At 42.2% G+C, this 25231-nt stretch overlaps 2 protein-coding genes across 2 annotated transcripts in view; both read left to right on the top strand.

The window, feature by feature from the left end:
• Window positions 1–4128: 4128 nt before the first annotated feature.
• LOC115599530 (gastrokine-1-like) lies at window positions 4129–6111 on the top strand. The gene is made up of 6 exons (XM_030463940.1): window positions 4129–4140; window positions 4610–4663; window positions 4795–4974; window positions 5180–5284; window positions 5451–5589; window positions 5978–6111. Exons 1-6 carry the CDS (start codon window positions 4129–4131, stop codon window positions 6109–6111), a joined length of 624 nt encoding a protein of 207 aa, XP_030319800.1.
• A 2822-nt stretch (window positions 6112–8933) lies between these two features.
• The window catches only part of ANTXR1 (ANTXR cell adhesion molecule 1), a 67633-nt gene continuing 51335 nt past the window's right edge, over window positions 8934–25231 (top strand). The window contains exons 1-8 of the mRNA XM_030464066.1: window positions 8934–9133; window positions 15660–15731; window positions 16388–16459; window positions 19006–19087; window positions 19815–19848; window positions 20690–20769; window positions 21966–22034; window positions 23766–23846. Coding sequence (XP_030319926.1) covers window positions 8982–9133; window positions 15660–15731; window positions 16388–16459; window positions 19006–19087; window positions 19815–19848; window positions 20690–20769; window positions 21966–22034; window positions 23766–23846 — 642 coding nt within the window. The 5' untranslated portion in view covers window positions 8934–8981. The remainder of the gene's footprint in view (window positions 9134–15659; window positions 15732–16387; window positions 16460–19005; window positions 19088–19814; window positions 19849–20689; window positions 20770–21965; window positions 22035–23765; window positions 23847–25231) is intronic.

Raw genomic sequence — 25231 nt, 5'->3', positions numbered from 1 at the left:
CAACTTGCTGCAGTGGTTCACCACCTTCATAGTAAAGAACTTCCCAGTATCTAATCTAAATTTGCTCTAGTTTAAGACCATTAAAGCCCTGTTTTAGTTTTAAACCATTGCCCCTTGTCCTATGGCTCATGCCCAGCTTTTTCTCCACCAGTACCCCCAAGTCCCTTTCCTCAGGGCTGCTCTCTAATCACATCATCCCCCAGCATCTATAGATAATGAGGATTGCCTCTGTCCAGAGGCAGGACCTTGCACTTGGCTTTGTGGAAACTCAGAAGCCCACTTCTCCAGCTTGTCCAGGTCCCTCTGCATGACATCCCATCCCTCTGGCTTGCCAACCACACCAGTCTGCACAGTGTCACCAGCAAACTGACTGAGGCTGGGCTCAATCTCCCTGTCAATGGAGACACTAAACAGCACTGGTCCCAGTAGAGACCTCTGAGGGACACCACTTGTCACCCATGTCCATCTGGCATGGAGCCACTGACCACTACCCTCTGGATGTGACCATCCATCCAACTCCTTATCCATAGAACAGCCCACCCATCACATCTGTATCTTTCCAACTTAAAAAGATACTGTGGGGAGTCTTGTCAAAGGGCTTGCAGAAGGCAATGACATCCTCTCACTTCCCTTGCACACTGATGCAGTCACTGCATTGCACAAAGCAGCCAGGCTGGTCAGACAGAACTTGCTGCCTATCCTGAATCTGCCAGGGACATGTAGGAAGAGCCTCTGTGCCTTCCACAGAGATACTCCCACATTTTTTTATTTTTTTTTTCCACAGACATGCCAGTCTGTGATTCTGTGATATCTGCTGCTGCTTTTTTGTTTTGTTTTTCCCTGGACAATTATCAAAAGGTTAATTTCAATAATGATTGAGCTAACAGAGGAAATCTGATCAGTGTTCCTGGGCCTCAAAGTCAAGAGAGGAAACATATTTTAATGTTTGGCTTTGTTGTTTGGTGTTTTTGTTTTTCAGGTGACCCCTTTAATTTTAACAAGTAATGTGACTCTAGAAGAAAACTTATCTTCTAACCTGGTATTTTCCAAAAGGATCAACAAAGCTTATGCATAGGCTGCTATGTGTAGTAACTTACTGATGTTTTCTTTACTCTTTATTATAGCTAGTTTGTCTGTGCCTGAAAATGCTGTGATATTTCTTATGACGGGGTAGCAAAGAATAAATTAATAGGGGTCCTTGTTTGGGAAAATGATGCTCCAAAGTATAAACTGTGCCATTTGTGTTCTAAATAATGAAAGCTTTCGCTCCCTCTGAGGTTTTACAAAACCTTTTTTGGAGTGAGAAGAAAAAAATATTTCCTTTTATAAATGAAGGATATATGATATTTTACTGGTTTTGTCATCAGGGTTCATAAATCATTACCTGAGATATTAATTTTGATATTAAAATATTGGGGTTTTTTAACCTGATGGACGAAGACAACTGCCAAGTGAAATAGGAATATGACAGTTGTTCTCAACACCTTTAGCCTTTGCACAGTGGTGCTTGCAGGTAACCACAAAACCTGATGTTTCAAGTTCCAACAGGACTTCCAAAAAGCTAATAAGATATTTTCACTGTTAAAAGTAAGCTTGTTGTAAATGGGTTATCCTCTTACATGTAGTCACATGAAAACCTTCTTGAGAACCACTGGAGATGAGGATGAAATGTCTCTCATTTTTTGGTGTTGTTTATAATGACTTACAGATTACCTTTTTATTTAAGGAACTTAGGAAGCACAGCAAGACTATAAACTTTGTTTCATGCCCTATTTAAACAGGATACACTTCTGTTGAACAAGTGGGTTCTGGAACACATTTAGCAGCTTTGATTAATTAAAAAAAGACTGAACTAACAACTGATTGAAGTGTAAGCTTAGAGAGATCTGTTCCATTTTGAAATAGTATTTCCTGGTACATTTCCAACATTAAGTTGGAAGAATTTCAGCTACATTGTTCTCTTATTTTTTCAACCCAAATCTAATCAGTTTTTCCTTTCCTTTCAGGATCAAACTTCTTAATGCAAGATGTTGCATGTTTGAAAGTTGACATTAATCAACTGCCCGTCTATTACTGCCATTAATTATTCCTGGTGACGTTTTGACAAAGACAGCTCACACAAGTCTACCCAAGAAACAAGACTTTTCTCCTTGACAATCCTCTCTCCATCACATTTTCAATCATTTCTCTGTCTCCTCTTCTGCCCTCTGTGGAGGCTCTTTTGCATCAGTAAAATTGATCATTACCCTACACTGCTCTGTGCTGTGTTTTTCCTAATCCTGTAAAAAAGTGCAAGCAATTCCACAAAGTTAATGTTCCTGCAGAATCCCAAGTTTGGTGTTCCAGCCCCAGCCTGTGCATTCTCCCTCTGGGATTTCACATGCTGCCTTGAGCAATTATTCATCTCTACTAAAAGGAATTGCTGCTACACCTGCTGCATAACCATACTGAAGATAATATGTTCTCAAGTCTAGATTTACAGAAATAGGCTTATTTTCATTTTAACTTCTCATTACCATACTACATGCTACAAGGTTTCATTTATAAACTAAGCATTGCAATTCAATATGGGCAGGGACAAGGAGACAGATGCAGCCTTGCTCTGATCAACCCAGAAATCAAGCTGCAAATAAGAGAATTAATACATGTAGTAAATGCAGTTTGGGGTTTCTTCATCTACAACTACCACTTCAGTAACTGAGCCTGTCTGAAACACACCAGAACTTCACCTCCCCTCCTCCCTCCCAAGCCCTTTAGTTGCCATTCCAAAGGTTTCCAAAACCTCTGTCTCTGACCGACACTTTGCCCAGCAGAAACAGCCAAAAGTTACTTGACCTAGGGGATGAATCAGCCTGCTCTGCTCAGGAAAACAGTTTTGGCTCCTTGATACTCAACTGAGAGAAAAAGCAAAGAAAAGCTGCACCCAAACATATTCAGAACCTCAAGTAAAAGCAACCAGTGCAGAATCTGAACAAAGATGCCATTCCACTTCTCTGGGAGTTTCATGAGATAAACCCCCCTATTCTTTTCCAACTTCAGGATGCTTTTTCCCTGAGATAAAACAGGCACAGCACTCTTCACTTATCCTATCGCCTGACAATGGGACGTGAAATAAAATTTCAATTGGAGTGCACAAAAACCATATCATAGCCTGGTCCAGCTTCTCTACAGTAGCTCCAAGCACACTGATTCCATAGAGTCACATTTTTATTACCACATTACACCTTAGGATGCTAAAGCCACAAGCACTTTTTATGCCATGAAATGTTCAGATAACCATGTGTCCTACAGTAACAACTACAGCTTGACAGAAGACAGGGAATTCCCACTGAAACAAAGAAGCAAAGTCAATCTAGAGAAAGGGACCCTTTAAGTTTAAGTAATTTTAAAATAATCACAGCTTCACAGTGATTCCCTGCCACACAGACTTGGGTTACACAAAAAACTAAGCTGAGCAATTTGACACGACACCCAAGTATTCAAAAACCTCCCTAACTGGATGATTTCACTCTTTCAAGAAGCATTTACATCGGAACACAGAACACAAGAGGAGGCAAGGTGAAAAACAATTAAATTTGCCACCTAAAATTACAAAGAGACCCTCACAGACGTGCACACCTATGTAATATTCCAGCTGGAGCTGCCAAGGCACTGCAGAACAATACTCAATGGCATTGCTGTACTGGGGCCATGTATTTTGGTGGGCCCTGTGGTAACACACAGTACATTTGGGAAGGTACAAAGGCTCTTATTCAGTCAGCTGCAAGGCTTTTCTTTGTTTTAAACACTCGGCAATCTCTGGTCTTAAGTGTGATGTGGAATTTCAAAAGCAATTAGTCCATGGCAGAAAGTTACTGTGAAATATATTTAATTTTTCCCCTGCAAATGGCTTCTTATCTGATAACTATCAGAGCCTGGAAGGTCAAACTTTGCAGAACTACAAATTCCTCGTTAATTGAAGTGGTTACAGCAGGAAACAGATTTCAGTGACATGCAGACAGGGATACAAATTGCCAAATAATTTGATTTCCACACTTAACCATTCCACACCTCATTCTGAAATCGTATATAAGGTGGACGGGGAACAGTGTTCACTCCATCTGCACAAGCATCAGCTCTGCAGTCAAGATGAAGTTCACTGTGAGTATGCATGATGCTTTTTTTCCTCATAAACTAAACCTTTGATTCAACACCATTGTCTTGATCCCTCAGGAGTGCTTCTGTCTGTCTAGAGCAAAGGAAGGTATTCTCAGAGGAGACTGTTCTCCTCCAGACCAGGAAACTCAGACACTGCTAACAACTCAGATGTAGCAGTAAGGATTTCTTGGACAGCCTAACGATGACATTATTCCATCTAGAGGAGGCCTAATCCATGCTGATTTTTGCCAGTGCTTCTGCTAAAGCACAGCAGTGCTCTAATGGGTCAGCCACTTGCTTGTAATGCCTGAGGAGACAAAACTTAAATACCTTCAATTCGAGGGAAAAGCACAGGTGACTGTTCTTAGGGGAACACCTCAGCAGCAGATCAGGAAAGAGGCTCGAGGATGGTTATGACCACGAGTGTCAGCCAGGCCTGCAGTCACACTTGACTCTTCCATTTCCATTTCAGATTGTGGCTACCGTCCTCCTTGGACTCTGGCTGGTTCCAGCCCTTGCTCAATATGTGAGTAGACAACATGTGAGGGGCTCCCTGTGGCCCAGCCCTTTTTCTCTGGAGCAGTGAATTTCTACAGCTTTGGGGGGGCTGACTGACTAACTGGGGAGACTCAAAGCCATCTTAATTTTGTGTTCTAGTTTCAGGACCAGGAGGGACTCCCTCAGGTCATAAACCCGGTGCAATCCCAAACTATCACCAAGCAAGTCACTGTCAATGGAGGCTTACAAATTCTGCTCATCAACAGGCAGTTTCGTGTGGCCACCATTGAGCAGCAGAACAGCTTCAGGTCATGGAAAACCATCTGGAACTATGAATCTGTGAGTGGCCAGGAGCTGCCTCAGAAAACAGACAAGGAGGCGAGCTCCTATAAAGCTGAACAAATACCAGGGCCTGCTTCACTATTCTTTCAGTCTGGGTCTAAGTTGTGGCATAAAAACTCCCTGCAATTATTCCCTTCCTTTAATACAGACTTGATCCTAAAGAAAACCTGAATTCCTACTTGTCCATAATTTCATTTTACAGGGCTTCATTGCAACCAAAGTGCAGGCAGCTTGCTACGTTTCTGTCATGAACAGAGCAGAGATGCCCAGCTTTAATTCACTTCCTCAGCTGGCTGATTCCAACAGGGTAAGAAATTCCTTGCCAACAGCCCCACAGTCTCACAGTGGATCCAAAGACTGAACTAAACACGCTTGGGAGAACTCACCAAGCTCTGAGTCACCATTCCAGAAACAGGAATGTGCCAAGCATTAAGTGGATTAAGGCACTGATCTTTTCTCTTATTTATCCTTAGAACCTGCTCTTCCCAGGACAACCTGCCAAGCAGATCACATTCCAGGTCCAGGGACCTGTCCAAAACCTCCAGGCTTATGGACAAAAAGTCGTTTCCATGTGCAGAGGACTCCCCACCTACGTGGCCACTGAAACTTATGGTGAGTGCAAGCCAAGGAATTCTGGCTCTAATCAAGCTGGCTTCTTTTCCCCTCTGAAGGGATAATGGGCACAAGCTGCTGGTCCATCTAGAGATGGACACACATCAAGAGCCTCAGGAGATGCAGGAAGGGTTCAGTATCTCTGCAGAGCAGGACTGGAGCAGTGCTGAGTCACAACTTCCATGAGTGGCCCCATCAAAATCCTTACTGCTCCTTTCAGGCTTTGGGGACTGCAAAAGCATCTTGCACTGACACAGAGAAAATATTTCTGTTGCAGTACTCATCACAAACATTGCTTGCCAGCTCTTGCTCCAGAGACCAGTGTAAAGCAGCACTCCTGCTGGGGGGGGCCATAACCATTTACTCTTTCTTTTCCCTGTTTTTAAAGGACTCGAAAACACTTACAGTCAATCATGCACCAGACTTGATGTCCTGGGAGTTGTGGAGCTCCAGTATTGCCGTACCAATATCAATATTGATGCCAACATCCCTGTCAAGGGCTCAGTGTCTTCCTTTCCCTGAGCCAAGTACAGATGCTTGAGAGCTGCTGCACGATGCCCACCCCGATGCTGTTCTTCCCTGCATCTCCTGTTTTGAGAGGTTGCTCCTGATGATTTGGATGCTGAAACAGATCAATTGTTGACCTTATCTTTCCATTAAAGACCTTTAGCATGGATGAACTCTGGTTGTTTTCTCATTATTGTTCCCTTTATCATATAAGAACACATCCAGCAATACTGTTGGGGGGCATTTCTTCTGCCCCTTTTGAGGCTTTTTGAAAAGCTCAGCAGAGATTTGACAAAGTCTTTATGTCAGATTTGTCATCTCCAGGCTAAAGAGAAACAAGTCCCTCTCTACTTTGAAGTAGAGTACATCAAGCTTTCTGTCAGATGTAACCTGCTTTATTTTAAACAGGTTGGTTCTGGGAGGATGTGTTCATCTTGGCCTGTTGGGACAATTTTCCCCTCCTCAGTCCTGCAGAGGGACAGCTGAGTCCAAATTTCTTACCTAATCAGTACACTGTCATTATGCAGGATGCAAGTCCCTAGCATCTGGAGGTAAAGAAGTTCACAGAGGAATTAAGGTAGAAGTTTTCAAAAGGAGCAGGCCTTTGAAACACTTAAGCTTTAGTAAGGGGAGGTTCCTGCCACTCAAGCCTATTAAGATCAAGCCCAACTATTTCCTAACATAAGGGCAGAATGCCCTGGCTCATCCAGGGAAATACAAGTCTGTGTTTCAGAAGAATATCAGTCGTGGAACATCCCTTAGTTTTTAGTGCCCTCTTCCCTGATCCCCAGAGGCTTTATTCTGCACCAGTTTGGAAGGATCTAAAGTTCACTTAGGCACCTTTTGGGAAAAAGCAAATTGTCTGGATTATCTGGATTAGTACACATCATCATAGCAATTGAGACAGATAGTCGTTTATTTTCACTTATTTTCAGTAACTAAAGACTATCCTAACCCAACCTTTCAGTTCTTGTGATGCTCAACTTTGCCCTCTTAGAGGCATTTCTCTATTCAATTCCCTCTCCTTGGAAAGAAAATTTTGGTAGCAGTATGTGCATTTTAATGCACTTAATTGTGCAGCAGAGGCAAATAAAGTCAGACAAAAGCAAAAGTTAAGGGAGTTCTTGATTCCTTGGAAAATTTGAGTAATCCAGGGAAGAAAAAAGCCTTCTTGGACACTGGGTGTCAGCCTTGAGTTACACGTTGTACAATTGCAATGTCAATGCACTCAACTCGTACCCGGAGATGCTCATTGTCCTGCACCACACATAGCAGAGCAACTGCTCACAGTAGCAGAGCTGTGCTGATTTACACCCTCTGACTTGAAGGCCATGTCTTCACTGAAGACAGGGAAGGAATTCCTAATATTGATTAGCACAGAAAAGTTGTTACCCCTCAGTCATCCATGCAGGCTGCTGTAACAGCTTGCTGAGGTTTGAGTTCTCAGTACAAGCCATGATCCATCAGGCAGCTCAGATTTGTGAACCAAAGGGAACCACTGGCAAAGATGCCCAAATGGGTGCTCACAAAACCTACATGGTGCTGTCCTATACTACATCTGACCTGCATCTTTAATCTCTAATCTTTCATCTTTCACACCAAAGGTAAAACACACCCTGTTTCTCCCAGAACTGTTAGCTCTTCACAAAAGCAAATCATGCTGTTTATCATTTTCCCTTGAAACCTGTTCTTCTGCTTTTCCTCATCATTCCTCAGATTGTTTACTTTTGCTAAGAATTTTTATAAGAACCATTTAAATCTGTAAGCAATGCAGATCAGCTTGAAAGCCTGAATCAAGTGAACTTGCATCCCATCAGAAACCTGACCTGGACCCCCCCACAGTTGATGCAACACCCCTGAAGCTGCTCCAATAACCAGTAATTAGTACTGGGAGAACAAGTACCTTGCTTTAGCCTGAGAGGATGGCAGGGGCCAGGCTGGAAGTCTCTGCTTGCAGCTTTTGCTGGTGTGTGCATCTCTGTGACTGAGGAAAGCTCTTTCTTTTTACTTGTCCTGCTCAGGTTTTGGACTTTGTGGTGCTGTTCAGGAAAGGAGACAGAAAAAACAAGTGTGTCTGAAGTTATGTTTTCTAGCAAGCTTTCTTGGAAGAGGGAGGCTTTAGGTAAAAGCAAAGAGAGCCAGCAAAGAGAGGAAAGCCTGTTTGGAAAGCCTGTTTCATAGGCTCAGTTATTCTCAGGACTGAGTCAATACAAAGGATGAAACCTACTGGGTTTGTCACTTTGGTGAAGCTCCTGCAGGGTTTAAAAGGTTTTTTAATTCAGTTACTGCCTAAGTGGGAAGCACAGATGTCTGTACACAGGGCTGTGTGACTGCTGTGAGCAAACCCAGGGTGATACCTGCGGGTCTTGTGCTTTGGGCTGTGCTGAAAACCAGACTCCAGTCAGTTCGCGTTTTTGCCACAAGGTGGCATCCTCTGAGCTTTTTTTGCTGAGGAAAAATAAAACTTAACCATCCTTAATAATAACAATAATAATTAAGGAAGGGGAAAAACCTCAAACCCTCCCTGTATTTTCTGAAGTCTGTGACAAAGCGAGTTTTGTTAGGAAGCTGCTCCTTCTCTCGCGAAACAATGGTGCTGCTTTCAGAGAGCTGCAAGTGAGACTGAGGGTCAAGTCCCTTTAAAAAAAAAAAAAAGTGAAATACAGTATTGTGCATCTTGAAATCTGAAACCAAGAAACAGAAGTGCAAGGGAAACAAGGGGGAAAGTCTTGCAATTCCTGAGGACAACTCTTGCAAGTGGAGTTTTAAGGATTAAAATATAGATATTTACATTTAAAGGTCATTGGATGGCTTTTGTGGAGAAACCTATGAAATAAAGGAGCCTTGGAAGAAGAGATTGCTTTTTCTCCTCCTCTCTGGATATAATGGCCATTGCAAGGCAAAGCATCTTGAGATTTGGCTTCAAATGTCTCTTCCTAGCAATTTTTATGCTAGCCTGTGATGGACAAGGTGGAAAGAGAGAGAATGGTGGTCCAGCCTGTTACGGAGGATTTGATTTGTATTTCATTCTAGACAAGTAAGTCAGTTCTATTCTGCTCTTTTTTTAAGAAATCTTTCTCCAAGCATGAACTGGAATGGCATATTCTGATACCAAGGAGGCTGTCTTTGGACTTAAATTTTGTAGAAGTCAGTGTGTCCCAGAGGGACCTGCAAAACTCCTTACTACTCTCGTTTGTTTTTGTTAAATTCTTTGATGAGTCTGGTGTATAATCTTGTTGTGTTCTGTAAATCCAATTGCTATAAATTTTCCTGTGGCTGATACAGAAGCCTTATTGTGTACTTGACCCTGTAGCTTCAGAAAAGAGTGGCTGGGAGAAGGGCAGTGCCCTGGTCACCTCTGGTTTCCCTGTGAACAGGGAAGGTTGAGGCAGGGGCTGGAGATTTGCTATTGCAGGCATCAGTTCTGTAGATGAGAAGGTGGAGGAAATGCTCGCCTGCCCAGAGGTCTGATTCTGTACTGCTTCAGTCTTTGCTCTGCACTTTCCAGAGCAGCAACTTGCAGGTAAAAGCCTGGCTCTGGGAAGTGGTTATTGCCTTTGAAAAGTCTGGTTTTGGCTGTTGTGAAGGAAAACATCTAGAGTGCTTTACTTGAGAGCTTTATTTTCTCTAGGCTGAGTCACATTTTCTTTGTTTCCTGTTAATCAAATGCATGCTTTGACTGCTTAACTGTTTATACAGAAGATCACTTCCTACCTCACTTTTTTCATCACTAATTGTGATGGTGTCATCATCTTGGCACTAGTGAGTTTGCCTCTTCGCAAGTCTTCAGATTGTAGCTGGGGCAACGTGAAATAGGTACAGGCTGAGCTCTGAAAAGCTTCTGATTGAAGCAATACAGCAATTTAGCTAAAACAGTTCTCCAAATTTTCTTGATTGAGAAAAGTTATTTTGAACCAAACGTTTGGAAATAGTGGGGAATGTGCTTGCCAGAGCCATGGTACTGACATGAACCATAAATTTCAGAGACAGTGAAGTTTTTGCAAGTTGCCAAAAGTGCTTGCAGATGAAGCTCTCCGCCTGTTCCTCAGGAGTGTTTTGCAGTAGCTCCCACATTCCATTAGTATAAATGATTTGGAATTACTTAACAGTTTATTGCAAAATAGTGGGTAAAATGTGACTTTGAGACACTGGATATTTTGTATGCCAGTCGTATCCCAGTGCTCCAGGGGAAAGATTTGAATTTTTTTTTTTACTTGATTGAGTGGAAAGATCTGCCTGCCCAATGCATTTTGTTTCTTTGGCTTTTCAAAAGCTCTGGTTACAACAGGATCCTTAATCTCAGTGCACTTGCATGTCTTTTATCACTTCCAAGAGTTCTCCCACAGCTTAGGTAGCCATAGCAAAGGCTTCTAGTGCAGCAACCATCAGACCTCAGGAGAGCAGAGCTGTGTTCCAGAAGTGGTACCAAGACCAGAGGACTGCAGTTTGCATTGGACAAACTCCTTGCTGAGTAAAACTGGAGCTGTCGTGCTGTTGTTGCTGCAGTGCTCCAGCTTTGGAGGAAACTAAGGTTTTCTAGCTCTCTTGAGAGTTGTTGCTTGACTTCAAGGGACAAAAATAGTGTTACACACACAAACACCTGACCTGGCTTTCTGAGCTGCCTCATGGCAGATTCACTGATGAAATTGTATTCACACGAATCAAAATTGGGCAAATCTGTTTCTCTTGTGCTTTGACTGGGGAAAAAAAAGGAAAAAACTGGAGACCTGCAGCTCAAGCTGTAGAGCTGAGAGTCCAGTTGTATTCCTTTTGTTGTTTGGGTTCTATGCAGCAAAGTCACGTAGGATGCTGAGCATATCCAAGTGGAGGTCACACCAGGGTGGAGCCCAGGGTTGTGCAAGGTAAAGCCTTCTTGTCTTGGGAGAATTGTTGAGACCACTGGTTCTAGACAGCATGTCCTGTTGTGTCCCTGAGGGGTTCCATGGGTTGAGGCTCCCACAGACTGATTAGTAGCAAAATATATGGCAGAAGATGGTGCCAAAGAATTTACAGCCTGAATGGGAGATAAGATATAAGGCCCTCATTAAGAAGCAAGAATGAGGGAGGAGTGAGATATTGATAAACATAAAGCAAATATTTGTTTTTGCTGACATTGTCCAGTTCTTCTAAAATTATCATCCATGTGACTAATTAATGAAGATATGACCCACCCCCCAGCTGACATGGTGTCTGGTGTATGTAAACACCCCCCATGAGCACAGCTGGGACATTGAGGGCAGCTCACAGATTAATTTAATTGCAGGTAGTAAGGAATAACAATGAGTAAGTCTTCTTAGCAGCTTTTTCCTGGATCCTCTGTCTATCAGAGGTGTTACTTTCTGTGCTCTTGCTTGTTGTGGCCAAGTAGGTATTTTATACTGGCCTGCAGAAGACATGCAAGGAACTGGATGTGTGTGAAAGCAAACTTGGCTCTAAGAGATCCCTGGCAAAATGAAGCAAGTAATCCAAGCTGCTTCCTGTGATCCCTTGGTTATTCAGCCAGACAGCTGATCTATTTTTAACCAGTTCTATTGAAGTGAAACTCCTGCTTTAGAGAGGCTAATAGCTGTTTCTTTGAATCCAGCCTTAGTAGCTGGAGGTACCATGACTGAAAATGGACAAAATCTGGATTTGCACTAAGTGTAGCAGAGTTTAGGGGCCACAGTGAGATGGAAAGCAGGTGAACTCAATGATCTTGAAGGTCGTTTCCAGCTGTGGTGATTCTGTGATTCTAACAGATACTGCATCACCAGGCAGGGAGGTGGCCTCTGGGAATTGCTCCTGGCAGTGGTGCCTCTTTTGCCAGGAAACAGGAGACCAGCAGCAGAGCTAACACAGGACCCTTACAGAGCTGAATAATATTCTAGCTGCTTTCATCTGAAGCCTTTAGAAGGCAATGGTAAAATTGAGTGCCTGCAAAGCTATAGTCAAGGTCACTGCTGATCTTTGTTGACCCAGTCAGTGATTCCTTGATTGGTTTTTTTGGGAATCACAGGCCTGAATGCAGGGCAATGCATTCATGTGGTTTGGGTGTCATAGTTTTCCTTTGTTTTAGCATGAGGGTTGAGGGATGCTAGCAAGGAATTTGTGCATTCTTGTATCTTTTTGCTTGTTGCCTGAAGGAGTATCATTCACTCCTAAGCCTGCCATGGGCATCTGGTTGCAGTGAGTTGTTAGTATGTGAAATCCTTGCCTGTCAAGATCCTTGCACATGGTTTTTAGATAGCAGTGAACCTAAGGTTAACTGTTCCTTGATAAACGGGATGGGTGGGGGCTCCCTTACAACCAGGATTAAGTACAGCACTCTGCTGTACAGCACTCTGCTCTTATCTACTGCCTGATTGTGAAAAATAAGGGTTTAAAATTGTAGTTTAATGTTTTGTTGAGTGTGTCTTTCAATTTTATGATGTTTGTTTGGTCAGTTTGTCAAGATGGCATGTAGTACCCCGTTGTTTTGGGGTGTGTGTTTAAGCGCACTTATGAGGAACAAAGGACAGGAACACGGGAGGAGGGGCCGATCGCAGGGGCCCGCCAAACGGGCGTCACGTGACCATTCCCCTCAGCACCAGAGCGAAGCCCGCGAAACGTGAAACCGTTCCCCTCGGTACCAGAGCGAAGCCCGCGAAGCGAGAACCAGTGCTGGGAGAGCCCACAAAATGGAAACCCGTGATAAACTGATGGGAGACTGAGGGGAAGGGGCTTATAAAAAGCATAAAGGGCCGGCTTTACCTTACTGAAGGTGCGAGCTGGTGGTGGGGCTACGGCTCCCCGGCCGCCCAGCGTGCTGTAGCACTCTGCCTTTACTTATATCTCTCTCAATAGAAAGTTTTTAACCATAGAGTCAGCATTTTTGACATTGATGTAAATTCAGTTCATGCTATTTGCTATTTTGTTTTACATAACCCCTACAAGTAAGGAAGATTAGAATGTTCTTGAACTGTGGCTGGGCTTGAAGGTTTATCCTGCTCTGAACTGGACCTTATATACCCTGTAACCTCAAACATCTGACAATATCTCTGAACTTTTTAAGTCGAAGTGTGGTACAGGACAGTAATGTTTCCTTAAAGAACTGCATCACCTAACATTTTTGTGCTATGAAGTGTTTTCGTAATTGCTCCTGAAGTGTATGGAAAGCCAAAACACACCTTTTGGCTCATTTGTTTTATTTTTAAAAGACTTTAATAAAAAGATGCTGCAAAACTTCTTGGGCTGATGCCACCTCTGACAGCTATGAGCCTTCTTGAAGTTAATCCAAAGCTGCGAAAGTTTAGGGAGACTTTGGATCAGCATCAGTCTCTGTGTTATCTCTTTTCATACTTGTTCAGATGCAGTGTACATAACTTCAGGGAAGTCTTTGTATTGAACTGGTGGACTTGGTTCTGTTTTCTCCCAGTTTATGAATTAAATAAGACCATGGGTATTGTGAGAAGATGTAAATGACAGAAGCAGAGTAAGGAGTCTACAAAGTGCAAGACAGACAAACTGTAAGGAGGTTTGAGTTGCTGCAGCTTTGTCTGCATTTTGTCACAGTGAGGAGGAGAAAAGCACCTGCTGGAGGGCAGGGTTGAGCTGGAGTAATTTGTGTCTGGAACTACAGAAACATGTGGAGTGTCTCCCTCACCTCTAGATTTAATTCAGAGGTACACAATGCCAGCACTGTTGACCACAGAATGTATCACTCTCTTGTTAAAGGCATAATGGTTTACTTAGTCTTAATTTCCATTTATTGGGCTTTTCTCCAAGAGAATTTGGCATTGTGAGTCAGTTCTTGTATTGCAAGTTTATTGCATCAACTACTCAGCTGCAAAGTGTTGGCTTGCTGATGTTGTTTCTCTTTGGGAATATGAAGAGATAACAATCATAAATTTGGCTTTTGGTGTCTTAGAGTCAGGCTGTAGAAATACTTGTCCTAATCAGAATTCTTGCCCTGCTTTCTGTAAGGCTTTACAAGTGACAAGTGTCTTTTACTGTGAGGCTTCTGAATAGCAAAGCTGAAAGCTGTAGAGGTGAACACTAAGATAATGCTGGTTTTGTAAACTTTGTGTTTACTGCAAAAAAGTCAGTTTTATTGGTTTGGTCCATTCTGTGCCAAGTGAAGACTCTATGAAGTCTGAAGTGTGCAGAGGATGATGAAAAGGAAGAAGTGCAGCAGCAGCTGAAGCCATACTTGAGTGAAGAATTAAATAGCACTGCTTACCTGAAAAAACTCAAACAAACTGCCCAAACAATTTAAGATGAGGGGAACAGCAACAGCAAAGGCAAACACTTGGAGATGATGTGCTATTGACTTATTGACTGGCACATCAGTAGATGAGCTGTCGGTTTTCAGCTTTATTCTGGCAAATGCTGTTTTCAAAAAATGCAGGGTTTCTCAGAGCCACGGAAAATGAATTTTAGATGGCGACCTACATACCTTCTGTGCTCTATCTCACTCTGTGCTGCAATAGTAATTTGAAGTGGTGATCAGCTTTTGTTCAGAGGAGGAGAAATAACCACACTTCTAAAGGCTAACTTAGCTTCCAGAGCAGTGTCCTCTTGCAAGGGGGGCTATCTGGAGCTCCTGTGCTGGCAGAGGCTGAGAGCTGAGGTGTAGTATGGATGTTTTACCTGGTGGCTGGGAGGAAAATGTTGGTTAGGGTAGACTTGTGAAGGGGTCCTAGTTTCATATGCCTGCTGAGAGGTGGTCTAAAACAACATAACCTGTCACTGAAGGTGGTAGAAATTGTTTTATGGATCTTAAATATTCATCTTCCTTAGGCTGCAGATCAGTGAAATTGCTATTAAAGCTGGAATGGTTATTTCCCATATAAATGTTTTTAATTGTAGTTGATGAATTAAATAAGTGCTGACACATTTATTTTCCAACTCTAGGAGGGAACTTTTTTCCAGTATTCATATTCCAGTGTTCACAGAAGTGCTTATGCCAAAATGGACATTTAGTGCTGAAAGATTCTGATTAACCTGACTTTTTCATGGTTCTTTTAACACAAAGAAGAATAATTCAGTCCCAATGTAGTCTATTATTTATTCTCTTGAACAGAAAAATAAGTTTGGCTTGTCTTTAACTGAGGTGTGAAAGATTTAGCCAGAACAGTTGAGATGTGGATGTGAGATGTTTTAGTTTTCATAGTCTCTAACACAGTGGAAATGTTAGAAAAGTTTAATCCAACTGCATTTTATTCTCAAAATACACTTGAGCTAAACGTTCTGCATAACAATATGGCAAGTGAGATGGTGGAATTAATCTAAAACATTGTGCAGAGAGACAGGTCTTCACTCACACAGGGTTTATTTGCTTAAGGCTCTGCTAAAGGTCCAGCATAACAGCAACATGTTACTGCCAAGTGCAGCCTCAAACACTTGCATGGAGTGTAAATTATTCCTGCTTTTCAAAGTTAAGGAGGAAATATCATTTACAGTTTATCTCTTTAAAGGAAGAATACAGACAGTGTTAAAACAAAAGGAAATGTCTAGCTCAGCAATGTGTAATGTAAGCATTGGGCTTTAGGAACCTACACTAGCAGCAATTAAACTAATATCTCCTGTAATAATTGTCTCCCTAGATCAGGAAGTGTACTGCACCATTGGAATGAAATTTATCATTTCGTGGAACATTTGGCCCGTAAGTTCATAAGGTAAGAAGTACCTGAACGAGGAGGTGAGAGCTGCAGTGGCTCAGAGACACTGCTCCAGTTCCAGTGGAGCAGCACACACTGCTTCCAACCAGGGTTCCTGGGGGACAGAGGGTTCTTAATGCTTTTCTCAGATCCTTCCATTGACTGCTTTTCCCCAGATTTCGGTCATGTAGGAAATAGGAGTAGATAACCTAACTGGTCCCTTTTTTTCTGCCTGATTTCCATGGCTCATATTTTTGTGGGGAAGGAGGGGGCTGCAGAAGTTTTCCTCTGCAGGGAGAGGCCTGAGGCTGTGGTTTTCAAACACTGATACCTTGAGACTGGATGAAAAATCCCCCAGGCCAGGGAGTGGAATATGTTATGATAAACATAATTAGGCTTCCTTCATCTCCATGGTGATACCAGGATGCGTTTAAGCCTTTTTTGCTTTGGTAATCCTAAAATCATGGCACAAGTGCTATTTACATCTTTTAGGTTTCCTCGTGGTTTGCTTTGACTAGGAAGGAACAAAGCTTTTGTTGCTCAGTCCTGTCTTTCATCCTGTTGAGTAATAATCTAGATAGCAATCAGAGTGTCCTGAGTGTTTGGTGTTACACATACAGTAAGCTCTGCTCTGGACCACCAAAATAATGTACTTTTTTCCTCCCTTTCTCCAGCCCTCAGCTGAGGATGTCTTTCATCGTTTTTTCAACTAGAGGAACAATTCTAATGAGGTTAACAGAAGACAGGTAAGCAGAATTTTACAGGTGCACAGCAGCTTTTGTGTCCTTGTAGCTTCCTTCACCTTCCTTGCTCAGTGATTTCCAGTCCACTGTGAGCTGTGCTCTGATACCTTTGTGCTTCTCAGTCTGTTTGCAGCACCTGCCCATTTTCACATATGATGCTCATTCTGCTAGAATGCATTCAAGCCTCTTAAGGCAGAGGTTGCCTTCTTAGTTTTAATTTTTAAATGTCTTTCTGTCAGCAATTAGGTGTTTAACTCAAACCTCTTTCACTGAGGCAGTTTGCCTTCCATGGATTTTCAGGCTTTTGCCAGAGAACAAGAGCCTTAAGGGGATTCTTCTGGAAACAAATAGGTGAAACACCCTTTACACAAAAACAGACTTGAAAGCTGTAGATGAAATCCATTTTCTTGAGGCCGAGATGAACACGATTGGAGGGCTGAAGGTGTATCATAGTCAAGCAGTGTTTAGGACAGATTACAAGGTTGAATGTTTTCTGACAATTCCAGTTTGATTGCTGTGTTTCTGAAGCATGTGCATGTCATCCCCTTGTGGATTCCTAAGTTAATCCCAGAAAAATCTGTGGGATGGATTTTTTTTTAATTCTGACTTTAAGGGGTGTTGGATAAGGCCCTTTGACCATCCTTGCTTTCTCTGTTAACTTCATTGCCACGTGGAGCAAAAATATATGTAACACATGTGAAGGCTGTGTAGGTCAGCATGTGTTTTACATATTGAATGTCTATGAAATTGCATACCAGAGCAGCTACTATAGAGGAATGAACAGGAAGCTGGCTGCTGGCCTAAAGAGCAGTCCATATCCATACCAACCTTGCAAAATACCCTCAAACCCAGACAGCCTAAGAATCCTGTGCCACTTACTGCACCAGTAGGTATAAAGAAAATGAACCACACCTAACCTGGTGCCATAGGAAAGTGCATTCCCTGCCTCTTTCTGTCTCCCAACCTATGAGCTCACCTCAGTGCGAAGACCTGGGGTCTGCTACAGCTCTAAACTCTGAGACCTGGGTGTTTCCCAAGTGGAAATGTATTTCATACTTATTCAGCTGCCCTAGAGATGTGGAATGGGAACAGGCATTGGTCTGCTGTTAGTCTAAAAGCCAGCTGGCTGGAGAGCTGCTGTTTTTTTATTGGAGAACTGACAAACAAGGTATGGGCTTGCCCATAAATACTGGTTCCTTAATTAGCACTGGCCTTTCTTCATGGGGAAGATGGAGCAACGGTGAAAGCTACTTTGCCCATGCTTCCATGTGGTGTATCAGCATCTGAGTGTGAAGACAGAGGGTGCTTAGCATTCCTTTTGGAAAAGCTCTGCATCTAATGGGACTGGACTGACATATATTAAAGACTTTTGCTCACTATTTAGAAATGTCAATGTTCCTGTTTCACAAAAAGTTCTGATCTCAGGCAATGCTCTTGATTTTTATGTTCAGCTTTGGCCTTCTATGTGCATGGGTAGCTAAACCAGAAATATCTGCTTGTAGCTGACGTATGGTATACAGCTCAGTGTCTAACTGGTTTGGGATATCACAGGTACTGAATGAGACCATGAATGTCTGATAGTTCATTTTATTGCAAAAGCAGATCTTTCCTTCCCCCTGTGGGAGTTACTGCTCTGTAGTCTGGATAATGTTAAGGCACCACTGCAATCAGCCTCACAAACTTGAGACAGAGTATGTGATAATCACACAAACTGGATGTTTTGCAGTACTTAAAATCTTCAGGGACAAAACTGACACTGTCATTTGGTCTTGCAATGTCAGTGTGCTCCTCCATGCAGTGACTTTATCTGTTTCTTGTGAAGATGGAACAGTTGCTCAGAGATACACCCCACACGTTGCAGGGTCTCATCATGAGACTGAAGACTTCTGGCCTGGACTTGGCTTCCAAAGTTTGGTGCCTGCAACTCAGTGGAGCAACAAATGGGTTGGCCCCATTTAGCCTGCAGTTGATTTGTCATTGTGCTTGGGGTTCCTAAACAGATTAAACCAATACCCTGAATCATAATGAGCTGTTGGGAAAGGCTTTAGCCTTCAAGTCAGTTTGAAAGGCACTGAAGGTGTACGGTGTGATGTTCAAATGAAATGGAGTGGGCAGGATGGTTGGAGATTGTGTCATTTTTTGTGGATGCTTGATTACATTTGTGTGGTTGAGTCAGCAGATGTGAGGCGAGTGAGCCAGGTGGAAGCCAGCTGCTCTGCTTCAGTGTCAGAGGTTTGACATGCAGAACTTATTTAGAAATAAATTTATGGGTACTCTCTACTGACTGAGGAGATTCTGCTGCTGTGGGGCTTTCTCCAGGCTGTGAGAACTGTGCGAGCACATCTGCTCTATTTTCCACATCCTTAGAAAGGTCTCATCTGCCCAGAAATTACCCCTTAGCCTGTAACATTACGTTAGCATATATAAACATTGAGTTAACTCTCTTTTTCTCCCCTCTGTATGTGATTCTGCCATTCATGTCTTCACTGAGACATCAGCTTCTGATAAACTGGATCCTGGCTCTAACAATGCATCCGTGTCCTTTCCAGGGAACAGATCCGCCAGGGCCTAGAGGAGCTGCAGAAAGTCCTTCCAGGAGGGGACACATATATGCACGAAGGCTTTGAAAGGGTAACTAATGCATGCTATAGTGACTTGAAACTCTGTCTGAGTGCTTATCATGAAACACGAAACAAAGGACTCTGGTTAATATTTCTCTGGAACTGCCTGCCTATTGAACTTACATGTGAACACCAAACAGAAATTCAGGTGGCCTGACAGATGCTGACTCTTAACTAGGAGTCCAAAACCAAATCCCAGAGTTTAGTGACTTCAGAAAATTTGCAGAAGTCCAAAAAATAGATGTTCAATGCACCAATGTTCAGGGTGGCCTACTTCTTACTTTTAATTTTTTCACGTTGAAGTGTTTGCACTTTTACCTTGCAGAATGTGCTTGCTCATAAATCTAAGACAGAAGAGTAAGAGCATTTCCCTGCACTTGGATTATTAACAACAGTTGGTGTATTTTATCTAGAACTGCTGGGGATATTTTACCAATGGACATGGGATGTTTGTCAGGGAGGAAAGTGAATGTGATTTTTCAGATAGCAGAGTAAAGGAAAACTACTTTATTGTTGGCCAGTTGCCATAGGTTGGTTTGTCTGGGTTATGCTTTAGATAAGATGTTGAAGTAACACAGTCAAAACCATAAGCAAGAAACTGTTCTCTGAAGCAGAAATTATTTGCAGGCTACAAACATGACATCCTCACTGCCACCTTCTCTTTATTTCTGGTGCATGTGTAGATGCCTGCAAAGTATTATTCATTTATTGCTAATAATATTCTGATTTAATTTCAGGCAAGTGAACAGATTTACTATGAAAATGTTCATGGTGAGAGACTTTCTTAATCCATTGAATATTTTTTCTTTCTTTTTAATGGGAAATAGATTTGAAATGCAGCTTTGCTGTGGGAAAGGTGGTGGGGATGGCAGTGCTCTTCAGGGTAATTGTTGGAAAAATGTACAGTTTTATCATTTACATGCCTTGCATATTTATCCTGTATTTTTGCATAACAGTGTTTGTGCAAGATGCACCTGCAGAGCTCCTCCAGATCTGTAGCAAGTCTATTGTCAGGAGTACAAATTAATTCTATTTGACCACTCCTGGAAACTGATGCAAACTTGTATTGATTATACCTTCTTTTTTCACAAGGGGAACCCTGCAAGGTTTAGCTATGTTGCTAAAATATGTTATACAGAAAAGCCGAAGATTTTAGGGCGTTTTCCTACCATATCTCTTTAAATCCCAAATGGGCTTTTTATTACAAACTGAAAAAAAAACTTTGGATTTCTTGAATTGACAGCATTAATAAAATCAGGCAAAAGCTACCAACAGTTTCCCTTATTGGGCTTTTTTTGATGGCTGCAGTCTATTCTACTGGTCTGAAATACTGAAGTAGTTATGAGGGGCTTTGAATTAAATGTAATTAAATGTAATTGGCACATCAAAGGAGTGTGGTATAAAACTGGTACTGAAGGCAGCTCTGAGTGGAAAAAGGATGCAGAAATTCATGTCCTCTGAAAACTGGTTGCTTGGAGGGAGGAAAGGACATGGGTTTGGTGTCTGTTGTTTCTGCTCCTCTGAGTGTGCTAATGTCACTAGCAGGACATTTTCTAAGCTAGTTTAACAAATACAAGTGAAAAAGAAGGACTAAAGAATTTTGTGTATTTAGGTTACAGAACTGCAAGTGTCATCATTGCACTGACAGATGGAGAGCTTCATGAAGACCTGTTTTTCTACTCTGAGAGGGAGGTGAGTGTCTTGCACAGTGAAATGTCTGGGCTTGCTGCTTTGAAGGCAAAAAATAGGGAAAACCCTCTTCCCTGGTAACAAAACTTGTTGGTGCTCTTCAGACATGAATCTTAAGGATAAACATTAACAGCAGCAATGCTTCTGACTCATCACAACTGAGGCTGTTCATAGGAAATGGAGGGGACCTTAAACTTCCAGTTAAAAAAACAAAAAAACCCAAAACAAACAAGAAAAAAACCAACCAAACAAAAAACCCAACCCAAACCAAAAAAACCAAAGAAGGGATAGTTCACAGCTGGAAAGTTTCAGTACTTACTGGATTGTTTTGGGGAATACCTGAATCTGCTCACTTTGACTTTTCTTCTTTCACAAAAATTGAAGACTCTAGAAAGAGGGTGACTTGTTCCTATAATCTCCTGTCACATCAGAAAGCCATTCAGATGATCACATTCTGAATTTCCACTAATGTTTCCAAGACTCAAGCAAGTATCCCCAGCACATTAAATTATCGTATTATGCAAAATGCTGGATAAACAGTAGGTTGAGCACTTGAAAGTTTTGCTGCATAATTTCCTACTGATGTCCTTTTGATAGTCATCTCTAAAGAGATGAAGCAATTTTCACTATTCAGTGAAATAAGTTAAGATGACTTAAGATGGTATTGTTGCATTAATTTGCTCTGGATAGAATTTTTCCTTTCAATCCTTCCAAAGTGCAGCTTTAAATCCAATAACAACAGAAAGAATGGTTTTGTAGAATAAAACAAATATTGCTGCAGCACAAACAAATGGCAGGAATCTAGAGCTCCCTTCCTTACTGTTCCTGATCTTCTCTTCTGAAAGAAGAAATCCATTAGTTGGTAACTATTATGCTACTATTATGCTGAAAAGAGTAAAAGAAAATTGATCTAATCTTTCTTACATTTTTTGGATAGACAAATGTTAGGACATTGGAGTAGCTAGAAAGGTGAGATAATTTAGTTTAAATGAAATACCAAATACCTTTAGTTTTGTTTCCTCCAAATAGTTACTCCCAGTAGCAGATAAAACCTCTTTCTGCAAAACTGGGGAGTAGAGCTTCAAAAGTTCTCTTTATGACAAGCCTCATTTTACAGAGAAAGAGTAAATTTTTAAGACTTCAGAACCTTGCATCCCTTCCCATTTGCATCCATGTCATCCCACCTCTTCTTCTTCCAGGCTAATCGGTCGCGTGACCTGGGAGCAACAGTTTATTGTGTGGGTGTGAAAGACTTCAATGAAACCCAGGTAAAGAAGAGACTTGTGTTTACCCAGGGACTTGGTAAAAGTCAGTGTTGAGCACAGGCACACGCTCCTGAATCACTTTCTCCAGACTCCTCAAGTGATCTGTCCCTCCATGCCACAATGGCTCTTGCTGATGGTGGGGAAAAGCAGAGGAAGAGACAGATGAAGAACAGCAAATCAGTTTCTCTGAAGGGCATCTTTTGACTCTGGGCATCTTTTCTGCCATAAAACTGAGGCATTGCCACTTAGCACTTCAGTGTCAGTTCAGCTTTTCTTTCACATGAAAACTATGCTGGAAAAAGCAAACAGCTTCATTAGTGACATTAATATTTTACTGTATTTTCCCACTTGAAAAAACAGACTTCTGCATTTATTAAATGAATGATAGTGTGTCCATGAATGCATCTTGCAGCAAGTGTAACAGCTGATGGTGTATTTTTCTAACAGGAGCTAAACCTTTGTGCAGCCCCAAAGTGGAGTGCTGAAATACTTATTCAGTGAGATTCTCCAGGTTTTCAGCTATCTAACAAAGCTTCAAAAACTGATTCAAAAAGGAGTGAAAACAAACTTGGTTTAGAACAAACTCCTTTGAATCAAAAGCTGAGACTGGTGTAACCCAGAATAAGTTACAGGAAAAGCAAGTAGGGAATGAAAACAGCAATGAGATGAGATCTAAAGTGACCGACTTCAAAGCCAGCTGCTACTTGAAGTCGTTTAGATGCTGCAAAAATTAATTGGAATTAGATGACTGTCCTGAGTCCCAGAATGCACTGGAAGGAAGTAAGCTGAGAAAATTGTAAACATCCTGGTTTAGAGAAGTTGCTGTATCTTGGCCAACAAGCAGAAACTGCTTTACTCCCCTCCTTGGAGCAGGCAGGGGAAAGTTCCTTGGAGTGCTTCTCTGGATGCAAACGAGGAGGTTGTCAGTTTGGCATTTTTCTTGAGAAGTGGGAGTTATGAGTGACAAGAACTGGAAAGGTGGAGCTGGTGGGGTTTAGGGAGGAATGTGTGGGCAGTCTGCTCCCTCCAGCTTGCAATGCAACAGGAAACACCAGAGGCCTGCTGGGCTGATGTTGTCTCTGCCATGGGACAGAATTACTATAACAAACCTTGGCCTTGCAGCAGTAAAACTTGATTCTGCTCCAGCAGATGCATGGAGAGCTCATTACTTCTGAATTGGGCTTATATTTTTGCCTTAACCCGTAGCATGCTATTGGCAAGAGAAGCTGCATGTGGCTCTTCACAGGCCATGCCCTGATTCCCCTCATGAATATCCCTCTGCTTGTCATATAGGTTCCCAAATGCTCTTGTCCTTCCTTTTTGCCCTCCACTCAGAAAATACATCTTGTTAGTTCCCTCATTTCTTCTGCTTAGCTCTCTAATAGAGAGAGGGGCTCAGCACCCTCACACCAAAGCTTTTCTTCCTAATCTCTAACCAATTGTGAAAGCCATGTTTTGTCTTTAAAGAAAAGTTAAAGGAAACCTTTCCTGATTTCTGATACAGAGCTTTCTAAAGTCAGCCATACTAAAGAGAGAGACTTTTCAATGCTTGACAAGCTATAACACACTGCCAATCCAAAAGAGTACTTGGAGTATTTAAGGATTTAAATACTTGGAGTATTTAAGGATCCACTTACAAGTGGATGAGGCTGGAGAAGTCTTAATTTGCTGCCTGATGACTGATTTATCTCATTCTTTGCATTTCTGTTTTATTTACTGTTACCTCTCCATCAGCTGGCTAGAATTGCTGACAGCAAGGATCATGTCTTCCCAGTGAATGATGGGTTTGAAGCCCTTCAGGGGATCATAGACTCTGTAAGTACTTTTAATCATACATTTGCACGTGTTCATGTTAGTTTGTGTGAGTTTGCATAGCTAAAGATTTAATTTTCCTGTGTTCACAGGGACCTGCTAAGTGCTAATAGATCCCTGAAACACTCGGTCCAAAGAAACTGAGCTTTGTACTAATATTGCTACTTCCAGGTAGAGTTTATCAGCAGTTCAGAGTACAGGAAGCTTTGAGCCCAGGTATTATCTTTGAATGTCTCCCTCCTGGATGGGAAGTTGCTGACTGAAGGGAGCAGGGACATGGTGAAGTTCATGAGGAATGGAACAGCAGAGGAGTGTATGAGCACATTCTGTATGGGGGATTAGGGTGCTCCTTGATCTCCAAATTTCTGCCTGATGGGCATCCTTTCTGTCCTGATGGATGTACTGTACTGCTCACCTGTTTCAAATAAGAGAAGGAATCCTGCTTCTTATGCCAAAATCCCAGAAACTTGGCTTTCTACATCTTGATAAATGAGCTACTTTTTTTCCACTTCATACCCAGGTTTCCTGGTCCAGATTGCTCAGTTCCTGGCATTTCCTTTAGGGGCTGGGAGCAACATGTGAGAGCTGGCCTGATCCTGCATGGTTGGGATAAGAACTGGCACAGGGAGGTGCATGGAGTGTTTCCTTGCCTACAAACCATGCAGATGGCTCCATGGTCTTTAGTGGCACAGAAAGATGCCTTGTGAGGCATCTCTGCTTCGTGCTCTGAAGAGAGGATGACCATTGTCATTAGAAGTGCAAAGCATTCACTAAGAAACAATGTGCCTTCAGGTGGCTTTCAGTATTACTCTGTTCCTCCTGCTCAGCTGTATCCTCCTGGTGTTTTCATTGGGTGGCTTTCCATGGCTACAAAGGAGATGGGAAATCTTTTTAGGGACATGTGTGGTGTTCATTCTGGTATAGGTTTTTCAGCTGATAAAGCACAGATGACACATGCAACTTAAAGCTCAGGAGGGTAGGTTCACCAGGGGAGTTTCAGGTTTCTGTGTTTGCAGTGGTTACACACTGTTCCAACCACGTAGTACCAAGCTCACTCCATGCAGGCTCAGTTTTCCCTACTGCTCTTGCATGTACATGGAATACAATCCCTGACTTCTTGGTTTTCCTGGCACTGTCCAAGTGTGGAGCTACTGCTTTAATTCTCTTGGACAATCAGGTGTTGCATGTCATTTAAAAAAACAACAAAACAATAAAAACTCTCTAGTTTGCTTCCCAGCCCTGCATTCCCTTTGCAGCTGTTTTTAATGATTTCCAGGAGCAGTTCTGACTCTCTTTCCAGTTATACTGAAAGGAGTGGGAAGACTTCAGCCTCCAGGAACCTAGTCAAGAAATGCTTCAGCTGAGTGGTGCAAGATTTACCAGCCCTG

This window comes from Calypte anna, chromosome 22, assembly GCF_003957555.1.
Source record: "Calypte anna isolate BGI_N300 chromosome 22, bCalAnn1_v1.p, whole genome shotgun sequence".
NCBI lineage: Eukaryota > Metazoa > Chordata > Aves > Apodiformes > Trochilidae > Calypte > Calypte anna.
This window is presented reverse-complemented; position numbering and strand designations above follow the sequence as displayed.